At 48.5% G+C, this 20604-nt stretch overlaps 1 protein-coding gene across 1 annotated transcript in view; it reads right to left on the bottom strand.

Annotated features, from left to right (window-relative positions):
- Positions 1-3804: 3804 nt before the first annotated feature.
- The window catches only part of SLC7A3 (solute carrier family 7 member 3), a 28336-nt gene continuing 11536 nt past the window's right edge, over positions 3805-20604 (bottom strand). The window contains exons 2-12 of the mRNA XM_087728088.1: positions 17902-18312; positions 15968-16126; positions 13252-13432; positions 11036-11145; positions 10533-10755; positions 9205-9344; positions 7309-7411; positions 6888-7099; positions 6449-6615; positions 6131-6239; positions 3805-6006 (exon numbers count right to left, since the gene is read on the bottom strand). Of these exons, the coding sequence (XP_087584214.1) occupies positions 5876-6006; positions 6131-6239; positions 6449-6615; positions 6888-7099; positions 7309-7411; positions 9205-9344; positions 10533-10755; positions 11036-11145; positions 13252-13432; positions 15968-16126; positions 17902-18271 (1905 nt within the window). The 5' untranslated portion in view covers positions 18272-18312 and the 3' untranslated portion in view covers positions 3805-5875. The remainder of the gene's footprint in view (positions 6007-6130; positions 6240-6448; positions 6616-6887; positions 7100-7308; positions 7412-9204; positions 9345-10532; positions 10756-11035; positions 11146-13251; positions 13433-15967; positions 16127-17901; positions 18313-20604) is intronic.

Below are 20604 nucleotides of genomic sequence, written 5' to 3'. Positions count from 1 at the left end.
CCTACTGAGCTGTGGTGTTCCTGGTAAAAAATAAGATTCTCTGCACGGTTTGAACAAGACTGAGCAGTGCCCTGATTTTGCTGGTTTTGCAATAAGGTTCTCCTTGGAATTATAAACCGACTTCTCTGCTATTAATGTGAGGAGGAGCACATCCTGTGCCACAAACACATTTCTTGCTAGCTTCCTCTGTAGGGATGTGGTCATAAATGCAGATTGCTGGAAGAAGAAGTATTCCAGTGTGTAATTAAAGGACTGTTTTTATATCGGGATGCTTTGATGTAAGACGAACAGGCAAGGAAATTGGTAGATTAGAGCATTTTTCACAATCCAGGTAGTCATGGGTTCCTTGCACATGTGACCACTTCAGGGCAACAGTGATCCGCACTATGTTTTGGCCATCTGCCTGGCTTTTCATCTACTAATCATGAGGTTCCAAGGGTGGTGATTCCTGCTCTGATCCCCACTGAACGGCTATAAAGTTGCGTAAAAGGTCCAGATTTCTGCTCCGGGCCAAAGCTTAATTTTGGCAGAAAGCTATATAATTAAAAAGTTGCATTCATTCTGTACCGGATTCCATTCCCCCCCCCCCCCCTCTGCACAGTAGCAGAAAAATGAGGAAAGTGTCACGTTTTAAAGGGTGAAATATAAAGCTTCTAAGTGAAGAATTCTGTGGGTAAGTGAGCTGGAAAAGTACCTATTAAATTCCAGAGAGGTTGACCTAACCACCTACCCATGGAGGCGGAGTGGGGTGGGGGTGGGGTGAAGATTTCAGGGGGGGGGCTGGAAAAGGATCGCTGGGTTGGTGTGAGAAAAATTGAGTGAGAGACTCGTCTTTTCATTAATTATTCACTTTTTCAGTCATTACGAGGTTAGAAAACATATGACCCTATTTATTCTATGTCCTGAATGTGGTTAATACTTGCTGGAATTGTGGAAACTAATGAGAAGAAACTAGGCATGAATTCTGTGAAAAAGAGAAAGATTTCTAGATAGTTTTCAATGGATATATTTACAGGGGTCTTCATATTATTATTATTACTATTATTATTATACAATTGTATCACAGCGGCCAGTTGTTTCGCCGGATTTGGCATTGGTTACTAATCGGGCTCCACCCAGGGGCCTAGGACGTCGTCACGTATTTTCGTAATATGTGTGCAGATCCAAGCAGTGCGGCTTTTTGCATTTGACTGATGGTGATTTTGTCAATTTTTAACTGTTTCAAATGTAATTCCAGTGCTTTTGGAATAGCACCCAGTGTGCCGATTACCACTGGAATTACCACTGGTTTGTGCCATAGTCATTGAATTTCGATTTTTAAGTCCTGGTATTTTGCGATTTTTTCATGTTCCTTCTTGGCGACCCTGCTATCACCTGGTATTGCGATGTCTATGATTGTGACCTTAGTTTTCTCAACCAGTGTGATGTCTGGTGTATTATGCGCCAGTATTTTGTCCGTTTGTCCCACAAGATCTTGACCATCTGATTTTCGGTGACTTTTTCAGGCTGATGTTCCCACCAGTTTGTTGCTGTTTTAATATTATAATTTTTGCACAAATTCCAATGGATCATTGTGATACTGAATTGTGCCGCAATTTATAATCAGTCTGCGCGATTTTTTTACAGCAGCTGAGTATGTGATCAACAGTTTCATCAGCTTCTTTGCAAAGTCTGCATTTGGCATCATCAGAGGATTTTTCAATTTTGGCCTTAATGGCATTTGTGCGGATAGCTTGTTCTTGTGCAGCCAGGATTAGTGACTCTGTTTCTTTCTTTAATGTACCTGTTGTTAACCATAATCAAGTTTGTTCACTGTCCACTTTATCTTTTATTTTTTCCAGAAATTGGCCATGCAGTGCTTTGTTCTGCCAACTCCCCATTCTTGATTTTATCACATCTTTTCTGTATTCTTGTTTCGTCTGTTGGGCCTTCAGTAGATTTTTGTTCTTTACTTTGATTAATAGATGTTCTTGACTTTCTTTTAAATAATCAGCCAGTGCATGTTTTTCTTCTTCAACTGTTTGCTTCACTTGTAATAATCCTCTGCCACCTGATTTTCGTGACAGGTATAGTCTATCAGTATCACCACGTGGATGTAAACTGTAGTGCATTGTCATTAGTTTCCTGGTTTTTCGGTCCACAATGTCCAAATCAGCTTGTGTCCAGTTAACTATACCAGCTGTGTATCTTATAACTGGTATTGCCCAGGTATTTATGGCCTTGATTGTATTTCCACCATTCAATTTAGATTTCAAAATTTTCCTAACTCTGTTGGTGTACTCTCGCCTGACAATAGTTTTTACTTCTCCATGCTTGATGTTATCCAACTGCAGAATGCCTAAGTATTTGTAGGCTTCATTTTCTTTGCATTTAATTAATTGGCCATTGGGCATTTCAATTCCCTCACATGCAGTGATTTTGCCCCTTTTTATGGATACAGTGGCGCATTTTTCCATGCCAAACTGCATTGAAATATCGGTGCTGAATACTCGGACTGTGTTTGTCAATGATTGGATTTCTATTTCTGACTTTCCATAGTTTCAAATTATTATTATTAATGTTATTATTTTAAAAAGAGCCCATATTCTGAAAAGGGCTGCTTGAGAGTATACGATAAACATCTATTAAAAGAAACGTTGATACCCAGTAGTTAATGGGACTTACATTTACCTTCTCGTCCATCATCCTTGGCATAGCTGGCCTAAGCATTTGTCTCTTTGACATTCAATTAAACTTGTCTCCCGCGCTGGTTGTCGTGGGGTCTGGTAGGAAAGCCAGTGGCCGGCTATCTGGCTTCGGCTTCCTGTGGTCTGTCAAAAACCCGAGTGGCTGGAAGCTGGCCAGCCGCTTAGGCCTAAATCAAATTGCTTGCGAGAGTTTATTGGAATCTGGCATTTGGTAAGCTTTCCCCTCTGCCACAGATGGCCGCCGGACAAAACCGGGAACCTCTGGCCCGGCTCTGTAGGCAGAGTACGGCCCCCTTCCTCAGCAGGGAGGCTCCCAGCCTCCTCCTCCTCCCTGGCTGCCTCTGTGCAAGTCTCCCTTGCCTGCAGGCTGCCCAGATCTCCAATCCAAACTTGTCACTTTGCTTCTGCTCTGCTTATGTAACCCATCTGCCTTTTCTGCCCCTCTATTGCATCACCCAGTCGGGTCCCTGGTATCTTTATTATCTTGGCCAGAGCCGGTTTTTCCTCTTTTGCGCTGAAATCTGTAGGGCGAGCCTTCCTCGCCTCATCTAAACCCGAGAGTGCTGCATTTCTAGGGAAATGAATGGATCTCGTTCTCTGCCCGTGACCCGTCAAAAGCGCGGAGGACAAAATCGCGCTCGACGAAAGCGCGCATGTGACGTCATCACAGCGCGACGAAAAAAATTAAAAATTGAAATAAAATTAAAATTAAAGCAAGCCGATTCACATAAAGGTAAGGGTTAGGTTTAGGTTTAGGTTAAGGGTTAGGGTCAGGTTTAGAGTGTTAGCGTTAGGTTTAGCGTTAGGTTAAGGGTTAGCGTTAGGTTTAGCGTTACGTTAACGGTTAGGTTTAGGGTTAGGTTTGGGGGGTTAGGGTAAGGTTTTCGCTTTCTTTTTACATTTTTCGATCACAGCGCGATGTTTTCGTCGCGCTGTGATGACGTCAAATGCGCGCTTTCGTTGAGCGCGATTTTGTCCTCCGCGATTTTGTGGTGGAACCTCTCTGCCCTAGCCAGGTTTTCTTCCTCGTCATGCCTCAAGAACATCACTCAAGACAATTGAAACGGCCGCACGTGCATTCTTGTCTTTATTCTACAAAAGCACAGAGGACACCGAATAATAGCACAACATTTTATTTGGTCCAACAAATGCATTAAGGTGCTGCGTGTTATATTCACGTTGAAGAGCTTTGGTGCACATGTAACGTAGATGTTCAAACAAGACGACAAAAGTTCTGTTGAAACAAGTGGGAATTTCCCCCCTCTTGCTCTGAGCGAGGCTGCGGGATAAGGTGAAGTGAGGAACAGGAGAAGCTGCCTTTGCTGACCTGGCCCATCGGTCTCAGGGTGGGTCCCGGACACGCTGCTCCCAGCCTTTTCCTTCCACCCGTGAAGATCCTGCCACTGAGTTACAAACCCTGAACTGAGATTGTGCCAAATCTCCCTTCGGGAGGAGGAAACGTCGAAAGTGTGCGTGAAGAGCTAATGTCCCCCAAACACAACAAATTCAGTGTTTGGCCCTGCACATTCACAATTTGCTTTTGGAAATGTTGGGGAAATTAATTGTAAGGCTTGGAAATGAGCTGCGTGAAGTTTGAAACGGCCTTGGCATTATAGGATTTGGCCCCGGGGGGCAGTTGTTAGGAAGCCTGGCCTTCTGATGTAAGTGGAGTGTGTCTGCATACGTACAACCAACGTCACATGATCCAGCTTCCTGGGGAATTCTCAGAATTATTTTTCCAGTCCAAGGTAAATAATTTGCACCAGGAGAGAAAGCATCCCACATTTCCCCCCCTTAACAGTTGGAGAAAACAAGCTGTCCCAATCCTGCCTTTGGCTAACCCGGTGGCTTTCCAAATTACGGGCTGGTTTCCTTGCCAATTTCAGGATGGACCAAAACAGGAAATCACTAGCTGGACCATGTATTTGGCTTCTTTTATTAGTAGGGAAAAAAATATTCACCCTGTTTTGGAGCCAGGGAGGATTTATTGGCTGTGCCATCTTTGCAACAGATGGAAGTCTGGCAATGACCTCACTTTGCTTTGGGTTGTTGCCAGCTGTGGTTTGCTGCTGGCTTCTAAGCAACCAGGCACAGCTGGCCATTGCGCGCTGGCTTGGCCTCCATCTTTAGCCCCGACCTCTGGTCCAGAAGGTGGCTACACCGGGGTCAAATGCTCTCCTGTTGGCAGCTACTGACCACAAACTCAGCGCCCAGTTTCCCTCCCCTTCTCTTGCATAGCAAGAGAATCTGGTGATTCTCTCCAGGCTTAGTTTCATGATAACAAACTTGACTTATTTTACTAGGGCTTTACTCAGCCCTCCAACCCCACACTACCCATTCGTTCAAGGCACTGCAGCCTGCTCTCGCGAATAAACTATTGCAGGCTGAATGTACCCAGGACGCTGGATCCATATATTGCGAGCATGTTGGGTAAGCCAGTTTTGTATCCCTTTGGTAGAAATAATCCGTTCTGATTTCATTTGAGAAACCCCAGAAACCTATTTGATAATGTTTGGCAAGAACAGTGGCAGAACTCCGATCAACCCCGATTATTTAAGCAATTATCCTCCGGCCTAGTACTGCACTGCTGCAGGCTGTCTAAATTTCTGGAGGCTGCCAGATCGCTTCGCCTGCAGACCCCCCAGAACCAAGAGCATCTGAGATAAGCCTACAAGGAAAGTAAATTGACGGGGGGGGGGGGCAGGGTTTAAATGAGTCCAACTTTTTAAAAAAGCTAAGAGCACGGAGTTGTACCGATATAAAAAAAAAACAACACCTAACATCTTTGAAAAAAAATTGACATACAAACAATAGTTAAAACTAGACTGGTAGGCCTGGAGATCATTTGGGGATGGTTCACATTTGACACGTTTACACACATCTAGATCTGGGGAAGGCAATCTAGCCACCAAAGCCGGGTAAATAAATAAACCATGTGTGGCAGCTTCTTGTCTGAAGGTCGCTTTCTCACCATCCCACCTAGGAGGAAAGGCTGCCCCCTAAATTTTATCCCATCTTGCTTTATTCCCCTCTTCTGCGAAATGAAGCTGCTGCCACAGGTTGAGTCCAATGCGCCCCTGGAGGTCCTGCGGGCCACGGTTTCCTTCTTGACGGGTGGGGCAGGAGGCGAAGAAGAACTCGGGGGGTGTCCACGGCGGTGGAAGGAGGACAGAAGCAGCCGCTCCTTCTCAGATGGCGAGCTCTCGGCTCAGCTCAGAGTGGGCCGAAGGCAGGCCTTTGTCGGCGGCTGACGGGGACTGCTGTGCCCCCTGCCCTTCTTCGCTATGCTGGAGCCCATAACCGAAATAGATGGCAAAGCCTGAGAAAAGAGACAAAACTTCCCAGGGTTAAGAGCAGGTCCGGCCGATTGGGGGAGTCACCACATTGGGGGGAAGGTTCTGCGCCAGGCGGCCCTTGCAATCGGGCAGCGGCGAGGGTCTTACCGATGGCCATCCAGACAGCGAAGCGGGCCCAGGTCCCAGCATCGAGCTGCATCATGAGATAGATGTTCACCAGGATGCTGAAGAGGGGGAGCAACGGCAGGCCAGGCACCTGGAAAGGAAGAGGAGACCAGTTGGGAGAGGCCAAGGGAGAGGGGCGGGGCCAGCCAGTGTGGGAACTTGGCTTGAAGGCAGGCCTTTGAGGGGACAACCGTCCAGCTCTCCTGCTCCTTTGGCAAGGGAGGAGGCTCCGGAATAAGGCAACTCCTCTCCATCCCACACAGGGCCCCCCCCTGAGGAAGAGCCGGCCAGAGGTCTTACTTTGAAAGTGAGGCGTGTCTTGCTTTCTGGCTGCCTCCAGATGACGGCTGTGCCAGCGAGCAAAATGCCCAGGAGAATGACACAGGCAATGACCCAGCCGACGCTGCCCTCCAGGAGGGCTTCCCACTCATGGGCCAGGATGCCACACAGGGCAGTGATCGTGACAGCTGCAAGGAAAGGAGACCGAAGGGAAGGAAGGATTAGGCACGTTAGAGCGTTTCCCACGCCTGAGAAAGCCCTCCGCCTGTGAAATCTCAACCCCGGAATCCTGGAACGTGATTCTGCTCTCTTCCTGCTCTCCTCTTGCAAAGGAGCCAAGTCCGGCCAGTTGCTCACTCTGGTCGCCTCTGGAAGTCCCCCCCCCCCGTCTCAGCCACTGGCGCCCTCAACTGCAAGTCAGCCAGGGCGCCCAATTTCCCCCTCTCCCCAATAATCCTACCGACGGCCGTGGTGCTGATGTAGACGATGCGCCCTGAGACATGGGTTGGGTTGTCCTCGGCGGGGGAGAAAAGACTCCTGCAGCTGAACTTCTCTTTGAACGCGTTCTGGCCATCGCCGACCGTGGAATTAATGGTCATCTTTTCTTCTTCGCTTCCGTTGATCTCGAGCATTTCCAGATCTTTGGAGAACCTGAAGAGCTCAGGTTGGTATCTGTCAGGAAAGCAAGAATTCCTGATTAGTCCTTCTGCAAACCAGGAGTCCTGGAAGAACAAAAACGTGGAAGGCCGGGTCTCGTTTCTCAACCTTCTCAGCTGTAGCTTCTCCAGTTCTGCACTACAATAATCACCCCCTTGCAAAGCCTGCCTGCCTATCATCTAAGCTGCAAGGGACCAGCACCTAGAGATCAGCTCTTTTCCCACCTGAGGATGAGCACGCAAATAGCCACCAGGGAGTAGGCCAACAGCGTGCCGATAGACATCAGGTTGACCAAATCCTTCAGCTCAAAGAGAAACGCCATCAGGGCTGTAAAAGAAGGGAAACTGTTAAAAATCTCTGTCTGGATTGATTTTTTTTTTCAGAATATGTTATAAAGGTGTAATGTTATTGGAGGTTTATTGAAATTGCGAATGAATGCCAGTAGGTGGTTGTGTCTTTAAATACAAATGATTTCAGATAAAAGCAGGCTTAAATAATTGTAGTTAAATACGCCCCTCAGAGAGGGTTCGCAATTTGGGAGTCCTCCTGGATCCACAGCTGACGTTAGAACATAATTTGTCAGCTGTGACCAGGAGGACCTTTGCCCAAGTTCGGCTGGTGCACCAATTGCGACCCTACCTGGACCGGGAGGCCCTTCGGATAGTCACTCACGCCCTCGTGACCTCAAGACTGGATTACTGTAACGCGGTCTACATGGGGCTGCCCTTGAAGAGTGTTCGAAGACTTCAGTTAGTCCAGAACGCAGCCGCGCGAGCGATTGTGGGTGCACCTAGGTACACCCACGTTACACCTATCCTCCGCGAGCTGCACTGGCTGCCCATTGGTCTCCGGACACGCTTCAAGGTGCTAGTCGTTACTTCTAAAGCCCTTCATGGCATCGGACCTGGGTACCTGAGAGACCGCCTCCTGCCAATTACCTCCCAAAGATCGATTCGATCACACAGAATAGGCCTTCTCCGGATCCCATCTGCCAGCCAATGTCGGCTGGCGACCCCCCGGGGGAGAGCCTTCTCTGTTGCAGCTCCGGCCCTCTGGAACGAGCTCCCCGTGGAGATCCGGACCCTTACGACCATTCCGGCCTTCCGTAAAGCCACTAAGTCCTGGCTGCTCCGGCAGGCCGGGGGCTGTTGAAGTATCCAGCCCCACGGTAATCTATGAATGTTGTTGTATTTTAAATTTGTTGTTTGTCTTATTTATTCCCTTTCCCCTTTTTATTGTAAGCCGCCCGGAGTCCTCCAGGAGTGGGCAGCATACAAGACTAATAAACTATAACTAACTATAACTATAAATGAGAATTGTGGTACCTTGGTAGTAAAATATATAAAGATTTTTAATTTAAAATGTACAATTCAATATGAATGAAGCATAAGTAATGATCGTGGAAGAAATGCACGAAATGTATTTGTAACCAATCGACACGCTTTCTACAAGATGTAATGAAGGATGATTCTTTTTTTGTGTTTTTGTTCAATTAAAACAATAAAAAAAGGCAAAAGATTTATACGATCTGAAGAGAAAACAGAATGGTAGACCTGCCTGGAAACACAAAAATATTGGACAAAAATTTGGAAAACGGGTGCAAGAAATTACAGGAGAACAGATAAAATACAAACCCGAAATCTTCCTACTGGGAATAATCAAAGAGAAATATACAAAGAAAATTAAGTACATATGAACACATCTGCTAACTACAGCTAGAATAGCATTTGCCCAAATGCTGGAAACAAAATAATACCCCCTCGGACGAATTAGTGATTAAAAAAAACTTTGGATTGTGCAGAGATGGACAAATTAACACTGAAATTAAAAGATAAAGAAGAGTCGGGATATTATGAAATTTGGAACAAGTGGTACAAAGGGCTGCAAAACAAGAATAAAATTAAGCCAAAAAACAATATATATATATATATAAATATATATAGAACTGGGTATAAAGGTGTGTAAATATAGAAGCGAAATATTATATACGTGTACAGGTATGATGACATAACAATGTTGATGTAATGACTGTAAGGTGTTGTCGAAGGGAAAAAATAATAAAATAAAATCTGCTTTAAAAAAAATAAGTGGGGTGAAAAGACCCATTAATGGACGGATACCTGCAATGATGCCCGAGACGACAGTGGCCACCAAGGGAGTCTTGGTCCGGGCGTGAACCCGGAAGAGGAATCGGAAGAGCAGTCCGTCTTCAGCCATAGCATAGATCACTCGCGGCATGGGGAACATGGATCCCAGCAAGCTGCAGGGCGGAGAAAGAGAGCAGAAGCCATTGGTGGCCTCTGGCGTTTCTCCACTTGTCCTTTTTAGGATGGGAGTGGCGGGGGGGCAGGCCTCTCAATGAACCAAGGGATTTGCCCCTTTTTCCAAAAATGCTTGCTCATGGGCCAACATCTCCTTAAAAGGCCCTTCCTCAACTTCTGGCTTTCATGGTTTAAGCAGCAACTTTTAGGAAGAGGAATTCCTCTCTGGTAGCCTCTCACACCCATAGAGCCGAGGTGGCGCAGTGGTTAGGGTGCAGTACTGCAGGCCACTTCAGCTGACTGTTATCTGCAGTTCGGCGGTTCAAATCTCACCGGCTCAAGGTTGACTCAGCCTTCCATCCTTCCGAGGTGGGGGAAATGAGGACCCAGACTGTGGGGGCAATATGCTGACTCTGTAAACCGCTTAGAGAGGGCTGCAAGCCCTATGAAGCGGTATATAAGTCTAACTGCTATTGCTATTGCTACATCCTTCAGACATACGTTCATCTTCTGCGCAGGTAAACTCTCCTTCAAACCACAGAATCCCGTTGGGTTTTCCCCTCAGACCTCTCAACTGCCATCACATTCCCTTACCCCTTTTTCTTCAAAAATGGCCTGTTTAAAACCCAGGTTGATTGGGTGTCAGTGCTTAAAAAGCATTGTTCTGAGCTCAAGAAGAGCATAAGACGCACCGGAGTATAAGACGCACCAAGGTTTTGAAGAGGCAAATTTTTTAAAAAAGAATTTTTGCACTGTGCAAACATCCCAAAAACAGCCCGTTTTTCGCAAAAATGGGCCCATTTTCTTTTTTTAAAAAAGGGCATGGATAGCTTTTAGGAGACTTGTAAAGAGCTCCTGGGGGGGGCAAAAACGAGCAAAAAACGGACCATTTTTCACTCATTTCTGCCCTCCCCAACCCCCAGGAGCACTCTGAAAGCCTCCTAAAGGCTATGCACGGCCATTTTGGGGAAAAGGTGGGGCTTCGGGAGGCAAAAAAATGCTGTATTCAGTCTATAAGACGCACCCAGCCTCTTTTTTGAGGGAAAAAAGGTGCGTCTTATACTTGGAAAAATACGGGTAATAACCAAGTCTCCTGTCAGTCACCTTGACGAGACAGGTATAAATCCCGCCAGCCAAGTGGTGAGGACTTCTGGCTGAACTGAGCCACTTCCCTTCATTTCTCTTACCTTGTAGAGAGGGCACAGAGGGAGCCGATGGCCACCACGTAGCGGGCGGGCTCCCAGCCCACGACCTTGAAGGCATCGGGCAACGGGCTCTCTTTATCCACCAGGAAATAGGGAACCATCAAGGTCAAGGAAGCCGAAACGCCAAAATAGGCCACAAAGCAAATGATGAGGGAGATGATGATGCTGATGGGGATTGATCGCTGAGGGTTCCGTGCTTCCTCACCTGCAGAAGAACGGGGGCGGAGGGGGGACGTGCAGAACAGTGGTGAGTTACGACCGGTACACCCCGGCACAGGCGTACCAGTGCCTGCTGGGAGCACTGGCAGAGCCCTCATCAGAGCTTTCCCCAGACTCCACGACTGGCCATGTCCGTCCTGACTGTTAGCTTACTGGATCCAGCCTGGAACCGGCCCAGTTAGCACCCCGAGGAGAGCGCCGAAGAACGGCCTTGCCTTCCCACCAGCCCTTCCGCCTCCTCCTCCTCCTCCGAAGCGCTACTTTACCTGTGGTGGCGATGCAGTCGAATCCAACGAAGGCGTAGAAACAGGTGGCAGCCCCCGAGAGGACTCCCTGGAAGCCAAAGGGGAAAAACCCTCCATTGCCAAAGCGGACCCTGTGGGAGGAGGCAGGCAGGCCGATGAGGGCAGGAGGAAAGTGGTCTCCTCCAATGTTCCCTCTAATTTTTTTTCAGGGTGAGCGGAAAAGTATAGTGTTTGAGCGGCACAGTTTCATGCCTGAGCACCTAAGAGAGCAACAGTTTGAACTTCTGTCTCGTCTGCTGGACATTTGCGCAACATTCCAAGCGCCAAGCACCAATTGTGAGCGAGGTTTCAGCCTGATGAATGCCAGGCATGAAAATGTGCTACTCAAACACTATACTTTTCTGCTCACCCTGAAAAAAAAAAGACTTCTGCTCAGCTTTTAGATCATTAGACTGGCTAGAGAGAGACATGGCACCAACAGGTCCTGGGTCCTGGCATTTTGCAGGCAACCTGTCCTCTCACATTCCTTTGGAATGCAACCCATCACATTTGAATTAGATTTTACCAATTATCCTATTAAAAGATAATCCTATTATTCTAAAATATGACTAACTCGATATTAAAAATGTAAATATTTAATGCTGATAAATAATAGCAGTAATTGTTATTTAGTATGATTAAAATCAGTATTGATATATCAATATATCTATCAAAATTGACAATAAACACTAAAATAACAATACAAATATATAATGTGGAATATAAATGTAATAAATATAATATATAAATACAACATAAATGTAATAAAATAATTCATCATGAAACTCTCCCCCTTTAAAGTAATAAGATCAATTAAATAGTCTAGCAAGTTTGGACAATATGCTATATGTTATGTTACTTAAGAATATATATGCCTCAGAATCAGATACAACATCCACATCATTTCCAACTGAGTCAATAAAATGATATGCCATGCCAAAACTATTTTAAATAAAGATATGAAATTAATCAAGTATTGCATTTATTTTTCAAAATGAATGTACAATTGTTTTTATTATTTAAGTTTTGTACCCTATCTTTTCTAACTAACGTTAACTTTAAAAAGATGTTACATCAGACTACAATACAAGTAATTAAATGAAGACTAAAATAAGTGTTTTGGCATATTGAGCTTTTTATATTTCTTTCTAATATTTCTTCCTTAGTTGAGAACTTCCTCCTCAGCTTACTTACGCATTAACTGTTTGTTGCTTTTATGGTTTATTCATTCACTGCTCCATCTTCAGTTTTTTTCACAGGGGGCAGGGCTTCCTTCCTTCCTTCCCTCCACTCCTTTGGCCACCAATTTTGATCCAACTCTCTCTCTCTCTCTCTCTCTCTCTCACACACACACACTCTCACACACACTCACACACACACACACACACACACACACACACACACACACACAGAGACACGTGTTCTTTGGGGGGGTTGAATTACTCCGCCTCACTGCGCAAAGTCGGCTCAGCATGTGTTCGGCCCCTGCTTACGCTGAATCAAATCTGCAGCCGGCGGGACCATTTCAAAGCTGCCAGTCCTCTTGCTCCTTCTCCTTCACCGGCAAAGCAGCGGCGGTGGTGCCTCCCCCTTCGCTCGGAGCACCTCAGCTGGGCTCTGGGTTACCCCTGCCGCCGCCTCCACCTCCGCCGCTTTCCTACTAGCTCCCGCGGCCTCAAAAGCACGGCAGAGGAGGAAGGGGGAGGGATAACGCGGGGGCCAGCTCAGGTGCTCCGCGTGGAGAGAGAGGCACCACTGCGGGAGCTTTGCTGGTGAAGGAGAAGAAGCAAGAGGACTGGCGGCTCATCAAAACAAGTCTGGGGAGGTCCTTTGCAGGCGGCCAGTTCTGCCTGCAAAGGACTTCTCCACGTTTGCTTTGGTAGAAAGCTCTGCGCGGCAGTTAGAAAGCTCTGCGCGGAGGTTTCTAGCGACGTGCGCGGCCGCGCACGCGCGCACCTTAGAGGGAACAGTGGTCTCCTCCAGGGGCAGCCCTTCTAACTGGCTGCGGCTGCTGCTTTCCCTTCGGCCATTAACACAGATACACACACACACACACACACACCAAAAGAAAACCTGTAGCAGCAGATGCTACCCTGGAGCAAGGAGAATTGGGGTGGGTGAGTGGGGGTGGCCAGCCTCCAGCTCCCCTTCTGGAAAAGCTAAGAGGGAGCCACGGCTCGGGAGGGGGGGTCCCGTACTTTTGTCCGGACTCCAAGAGGGTTTCCGTGCGGTTCTGACAATCTTCCGCGGACAGGTTCCAGTTCTTGACGTCTCCTTTCACAAAACCCGCAACGATGACAAAGCTGAGCACCAGCAAGTTGATGGCCGTGAAGATTTTATTCACCAGGGCAGATTCGCTCACTCCGAAGGACAGTAGGCCTGGAAGCCAAAGAAGAAAAGACCGGGGCCTGTGGTTGCTCCTCGGAGGGAAAGGGGGGGAAGGTCTCCGGGTTTTAAGCTTTCCTCCGGAGGGCAGAAACAGGCCAGGCAGGTTAAAACCCCTGCTTCTGTGCCCTCCTGGCACCTGTTGCCTCATGCCATTCTGTTCTGCCGGCTCTATTGTGCTTTGGGGGATGTGGGCCCTTCCTGCAGCTGTACCCAAGCTGCGACTTGGCACCTTCCTGGCTATTGTTAATGACCAACATCGGCACATTCTGTTGGCCTGAGTGGTAGCAGCAATTACCATATTTTTCAGAGTATAAGACGCCCTTTTTTCCCACCCAAAAAGAGGGTGAAAATTTGGGTGCGTCTTATACACCAAATGTAGCCCCAGCTAGCCACCCCCCCTTGACCTCTGCCACCCAGCAATTTGCAGCAAACAGCCTGTTTCAGTTTCAGCTTTAGCACAGCCTGATTAGGACAAGCAGCTGACAGTCGGTTGGATCAGCTTCCCAACCATCAGCTGTTTCAGGCTGCAGGGATTGCAATTGCCTATTGCTGCCTCCCAGTTTTCACCTTCGCACCCCATTTTTGGCCTCTGCGCGCGCTGTTTTTGACCTCTGCGTGCCCCATTTTCCTTCCATTCTGATCCCCACCACCCAGAGTTGGCAGAAAATGGGGCATGGGGAGTCCGAAAAGGGGGCATGTGGAGGCGGCAACAGACTATGGCAATCCCCGCAGTCTGAAACAGCTGATCGTTGATCCAACCGACAATCAGTTGCTTGTGCGAATTGGGCTGTGCTGAAGCTAGAACAGGCTGTTTGCTGCAAGGAGGCAGCAAATTGCTGGGAGCCAGAGGCAGATTTTTCTTTTTCTTGTTTTCCTCCCCAAAAGCTAGGTGGATCTTATACTTCGGAGCGTCTTATACTCATACGGCACTTCCTGAGCACCCAAGAGCCTCATGGAATTGGATCAAACGGCAATCCAGCCGCATCTTTGAAAGGCCAGGTGGTGTCAACCTGTGCAGGATGGAAGACACAGCACAGCAACCGGAAAGCTTGCCAATTTCCAGACACGGTCCAGTTCAGCTCTCTGCTCCGGCCGCAGCCAATCAGCCAACCTTGTGGAGACCAACACCACCCTCCCGCTGATTCCCAAGGAATGCCGGCCCTGCTATCATCCTCCTCTCTCATGGCCCACGTACATCCCTTGTCGACTGGCTGATCATTAATGGGTTCCTCTGGGGGCAGCCAAGGTAGGAGGTCAATGTCGCTGAACCTTGGCAAGTCGAAGTCTACCCATCTTCCACCTGCCAAAGTCGAGAAACTCCGCAGTGGAAGATCAATGCGCGAAGCACATTTTTCTCCTTCCTGCCGTGAGTCTCCCATCGCTCCGCTTTGCTTGTTTAAAACGTTTACACAGCTGCCCATCTTATATCAAACTCTGCATCAGGGTTATGAAAAAGGAGGAAAAACAAGCTCCGTGCCAGGCATATGTTTTATAAAAATCCATGGGGCCCCCAGGCACATCCTACAAGCAGCATTGCTGTGCAATTGATGTTCTATACATTTCTGTTTTCTTAAGATTGAATCAATTTGTACAGCATCTTGAGAGGCTTCACAGCATTACCTTCTTAAACAAACAGGCCAGCTCTGCCCTGGATGACTTCCAGGGGTGGGTTCCTGCCAGCTCTAAGCTCGTCTATAGAAGAGGTTCCACAAATCTACAGTGCCGTTTAGAACCGGTTCCAGCTCCCTCCCCTCGCCCGACCGCACATCATCAAGATGAAGAGCGAGAGGAGGAATTCTGGGAGTTGAAGTCCACAAGTCTTAAAGCTGTCAACTTTGAACACCCTGGGTTTTTTTTTCTAAAGGGTTAGGGGTGCAAGGGTCTTGTAACTTGACAGCTTTAAGACTTGCATGCTTCAAATGCCAGAGTTCCTGAGCCAACTTGACTGGAGGAGGAATTCTGGGAATTGAAGTCCACAAGTCTTAAAGCTGTCAAGTTTGAACACTCCTGGGGTTTTTTTTCCTAAAGGGTTAGGGGTGCAAGGGTCTTGTAACTTGACAGCTTTAAGACTTGCACACTTCAATGCCAGAGTTACTGAGCCAATATGACTGGAGGAGGAATTCTGGGAGTTGAAGTCGACAAATCTTAAAGCTGTCAACTTTGAACACTCCTGTTTTTTTTTCTAAAGGGTTAGGGGTACAAGGGACTTGTAACTTGACAGCTTTAAGACTTGCACGCTTCAATGCCAGAGTTCCTGAGCCAACATTTTGGTTGCTAAGCAAGAGCGTTGTTAAGTGAGTTCTACCACATTTTACAACTTGGCCACGCCTACCCGGTCACATGACTGCCAAGCCACTCCCACCCAGCCACATGGCCGGCAAGCCACTCCCACAAAGCAGGCCACACCTACAGAAGAGGTTCTAAAAAAAATTGAAACCCACCACTGATGACCTCCCCCACTGGCTGAGAGGGAGCCCCTGCCCGCCTGAGCCCCGCCGGTTGGCAAGGCAGGTTGAGACGCCTCACCTGTGAGCAGCAGCACCAAGAAGAGGGCGAAGAAGTCGGGGTACTCAGCCAGCACGTTCTCCAGGTGCAAAGCTGTGTGGTTCCGGAAGAAAGTGGAGATGTGGCCTCCAATGATGTGGTCGAAGGTGGAACTCCAAGCCCGAGCCACACTTGCTGTCCCTGACGGTGCAAAACGGCATTTTCATGAATTCAGGCATGTCTGCCAGGCAGGATTGGAAGGGACTTTCGTCCCTTCTCAGGAGCAGAGGATGGTGGAAGGGCTCAAAAGACCCCCCCTGGCCCTTAACGTTGGAGGGATGCCGCCTCCTTCCCAACCCAGCAGCAGCCACACACACACAACACTCCATGCTTACATGCTCAGTGCATGCCCAGCATGCCTGGGGACATGCTTAACCAACTCGGCAAAAGGCCTACTGTGGTGAATGAGTTAGCGTGTCATGTAAACTCAGCCCAATGGCTCAGTTTCTGCCTAGCCCTCGATGGGGGTTACCTGGTTTGGGGAATGAAACCACTGCAAGAAACCCACCAAGCTCACCAAGGACCCCCCTCAGTTTCCGGTTCACCTGTGCAAACTCAAGACAATGGGTTATCCCAACCCGCAGCTCCGACACATTGAGTGAAGCTGGATGGACAAAGCAAAGGAGAAGGATTCTGTTGTTGAACAGCTTCTGCCGTGTTTGATCAGGTCCCTTTCAACCCAGAACACCTGGGGAGCCAGAAGACCATTTTAAAGCTGCGGTTCGAATCATTTTTTTGTCAGGAACCATTCACAAGTGCACTAAAACAGTGTTTCTCAACCTTGGCAACTTGAAGAGGTCCGGACTTCAACTCCCAGAATTCCCCAGCCAGCATTCGCTGGCTGGGGAATTCTGGGAGTTGAAGTCCAGACCTCTTCAAGTTGCCAAGGTTGAAAAACACTGCACTAAAAGATGCGAGTCCTTTCCTTAGCTATCATCCAATCCCAACTCATAACAGTTGGGAGCAGAGGTGGGTTCCTACCAGTTTGCACCAGTTCGGTAGAACCGGTTCGTCAAATCTACCGAACCGGTTAGAAGAGGTTCCACCAGTGGACCCGGAAAGCAGGCCACACCTACAGAAGAGGTTCCAAAAAATTTTGAAACGCACCACTGGCACGCGCGCGCACACACACACACACACACAGACTCACACAGAGAGAGAAAGAGAAAGAAAGAAAGAAAGAAAGAAAGAGAAAGAAAAAGTGAAAGAGAGATGAAAGAAAAAAAAAGGAAAAAGGGACAGAGAGACAAAAGGAAGGAAAAAAAGATAGAGATGGTTGGTTGGTTGGTTGGTTGGTTGGGTTGGTTTGGTTGGTTGGTTGGTTGGTTGGTTGGTTGGTTGGTTGGTTGGTTGGTTGGTTGGTTGGTTGGTTGGATGGATGGATGGATGGATGGATGGATGGATGGATGGATGGATGGATGGATGGATGGATGGATGGATGGATGGATGGATGGATGGATGGATGGATAGATAGATAGATAGATAGATAGATAGATAGATAGATAGATAGATAGATAGATAGATAGAACACCTGGCCGGCAAGCCACTCCCACCAGGTCACATGGCCGACAAGCCACTCCCACAAAGGAGGCCACACCCACAGAGTAGGTTCGAAAAGTTTTTGAAACCCACCACTGGTTGGGAGGACACTCAATTTTGGGGGTCCAGGAAATATTGCAGATCATTCCTAAGCAAGCTTGTCTTGCAACTTTGATGAGTTGGTTTTGGGGCATATTTGCCGGACTATCTAAGGAAAAATCCCATAGAAGAACCCATCACAACTCAGGGATGACTTAGCCTACGGGAAGCGTGTTTCCTCGGTTTCATGCTACAAGCAAAACATGGTGTATTCCGCCTTAAGACATTCTCACATCCTCATTCAGCAGATTTTTGCTCCGAGCGGGCGGCTACGGTACCTATCATGTAGGAGAGGATAAGGTTCCACCCTGTGGTGAAGGCCCAAATTTCCCCAACGGTGACGTAGCTGTAGAGGTAGGCAGAACCGGCCTTGGGCACCCGGGCGCCAAACTCTGCGTAGCACAAGCCAGCCAGAACAGAAGAGACGGCCGCAATGAAGAAACAGATCACAATAGACGGGCCAGCCAGATCCTTGGCCACCTCTCCGGACAAGACGTAGACGCCCGCTCCAAGGGTGCTGCCCACTCCTAGAGCAATCAGGTCTACGGTGGAGAGGCAACGGGCCAGCTGAGTTTCCTGCGAGCCCAGGTTCACCGTCCGCTGCCGGATCAGCTTCTTGCCAAAGTTGGTCAAGGTTTTCTTCAGCATCCTGGCAAAGGGTGGCACCACGTCCTGTCTCCCGAAAGGACCTAGCGGAGGAAACCGTAGAGATGGTCAGCCAGCAGTGGGGGAGGAAGGCCTGCAGTCTTCCCAGGGAGCTCAAGACGGGAGATCCACGTCGGCTGTGACCAGGGGGGCATTTGCCCAGGTTCGCCTGGTGCACCAGTTGTGTCCCTACCTGAACCGGGAGGCCCTCACAACAGTCACTCGTGCCCTCGTGACCTCTAGACTGGACTACTGCAACGTGCTCTACATGGGGCAGCCCTTGAAGAGCATTCGGAGACTTCAGCTTGTCCAGAATGCAGCCGCGCGAGCGATAGTGGGTGCACCTCGGTTCACACACGTAACACCCATCCTCCGCGAGCTGCACTGGCTGCCTATTGGTCTTCGGATATGCTTCAAGGTGCTAGTCGTCACTTATAAAGCCCTTCATGGTATTGGACCTGGGTACTTGAGAGACCGCCTGCTGCCAATTACCTCCACTAGACCGATTAGATCCCACAGATTAGGCCTCCTCCGAATCCCATCCGCCGGCCAGTGTCGACTGGCGACTACCTGGAGGAGGGCCTTCTCTGTGGCTGCTCCGACCCTTTGGAACGAACTCCCCGTGGAGATTCAAACCCTCACCACCCTCCAGGCCTTCCGCAAAGCCATTAAAACCTGGCTGTTCCGACAGGCCTGGGGCTAAAGAGCTGTTGCCCCCGTCTCGAATGGTATGACTGCTGTGTGTTTTTAAATTATGCATTGTTATGCTTTGTTTTTTTATTTTTTTGTCTGTACCCCCCCCCCCCTTCCCAGATTTGATTTGTCAGCCGCCCTGAGTCCCCTTCGGGGGAAAAGGGCAGCATATAAATATAATAAATGAATGAATGAATGAAATGATCCAACCCAAGCTTGCAGGTGCCTGGGCTGGGTTACCCCAGCGTAGCTGAGCTGAGTTCCCTCCTTCCAGGGCCAGCTCTGTTGGCAAACACCTCCTGCTCGGCTGAACAGCCTCCTTGCGCCATCTCCGAGTGGAATCGACAGGAATCGTACTCAGGGCATAATGCTGAGAAAGTGCAGTCCAGGAACCCAAAGGTTACTCTAGAAATTATATTTTTAGAGGAGCGGAGATCCAAGGTGACCGGTTGCCCAAATCCACCTATTTGGGAACCCGGATTAAAGGCTACATTTTGGAAAACCCAGAGAGAGCTGGGAACGAGACCGCCATCTTAGGAAAAACGCTCCGGCCAAAGCAGCAGAGGTAGGCAGCTGTGGTTACACATTACACCTCTGTGCATCACAGACTCTGCAGAAGTTAGCAAAGGAAAACAGCCACACACACACCCGCTCCGTCAACTACTCGGGATTAATTGCGTTTACATAAGCTGCTCATTGGAATAAACGGCAGGGAGGCACCTTTCGTTATTAACCGATTGTTTGTTTTGTTTTGCCTTTATTTGTATGCCGCCCTTTTCCCTGGGGGGACTCAGGGCGGCTCACAATTCAAAAGAGGGAGGGGGAGAAGACAAACAATAGACAATACAGCATGTTAAAAAGAAAACACAACAATCGCACAATTCGAGTGGGGCTACAATCTTAACCCCAGGCCAGCCGGGACAGCCAGATCTTTAAAGCGGCGCGGAAGGACTGGAGGGTGGTGAGGGTCCGAATCTCCACGGGGAGTTCGTTCCAAAGGGACGGAGCAGCCACCGAGAAGGCTCTCCTCCGGGTAGTTGCCAGTTTGCACTGGCTAGAAGATGGGATTCGGAGGAGGCCTAATCGATGCGATCGAATCGGTCTAGTGGAGGTAATTGGCAGTAGGCGGTCTCTCAAGTTAACTTGAGAAGCTAACTTCAGTTAACAGGCGACAGGACAAACTTGAGCTAAGCCAGGCTGGACGAGACCCTCGAGCCCATCATCAGACACAGCAGCATGTGACTCGCGGGGCAAGATAAGGCTCCAGGGTGGGATTATGCAGAACGAGTCTCTTCCGCCCACCCACCCACCCACCGATTTTGCCTCGTTTTCATCCTTCCGACTCTCTCGCCAGCGAGTCAGCGGCTCCTGCCATTCAACATGCTACGTACTGGATCTGGCGCGATTTTGGCTTCCTACATCCTGGGAACTCCACCACAGTGCTTTGTAAACCACGGTTTATAACTTAGCCCGATTTGCAAACCTGGCTCGCACTTTACTCATTAGTCAATCCCAATAAGACTGAGTGGCTTTAGCAATATAGCAGTAGACTTATATACCGCTTCATCGGGCTTTCAGCCCTCTCTAAGCGGTTTACAGAGAGTCAGCATATTGCCCCCAACAATCCGGGTCCTCATTTTACC

This window comes from Thamnophis sirtalis, unplaced genomic scaffold, assembly GCF_051295495.1.
Source record: "Thamnophis sirtalis isolate CommonGarterSnake01/CBP01778 unplaced genomic scaffold, rThaSir2_p1.2 scaffold_13, whole genome shotgun sequence".
In the NCBI taxonomy this organism is placed as follows: domain Eukaryota; kingdom Metazoa; phylum Chordata; class Lepidosauria; order Squamata; family Natricidae; genus Thamnophis; species Thamnophis sirtalis.
This window is presented reverse-complemented; position numbering and strand designations above follow the sequence as displayed.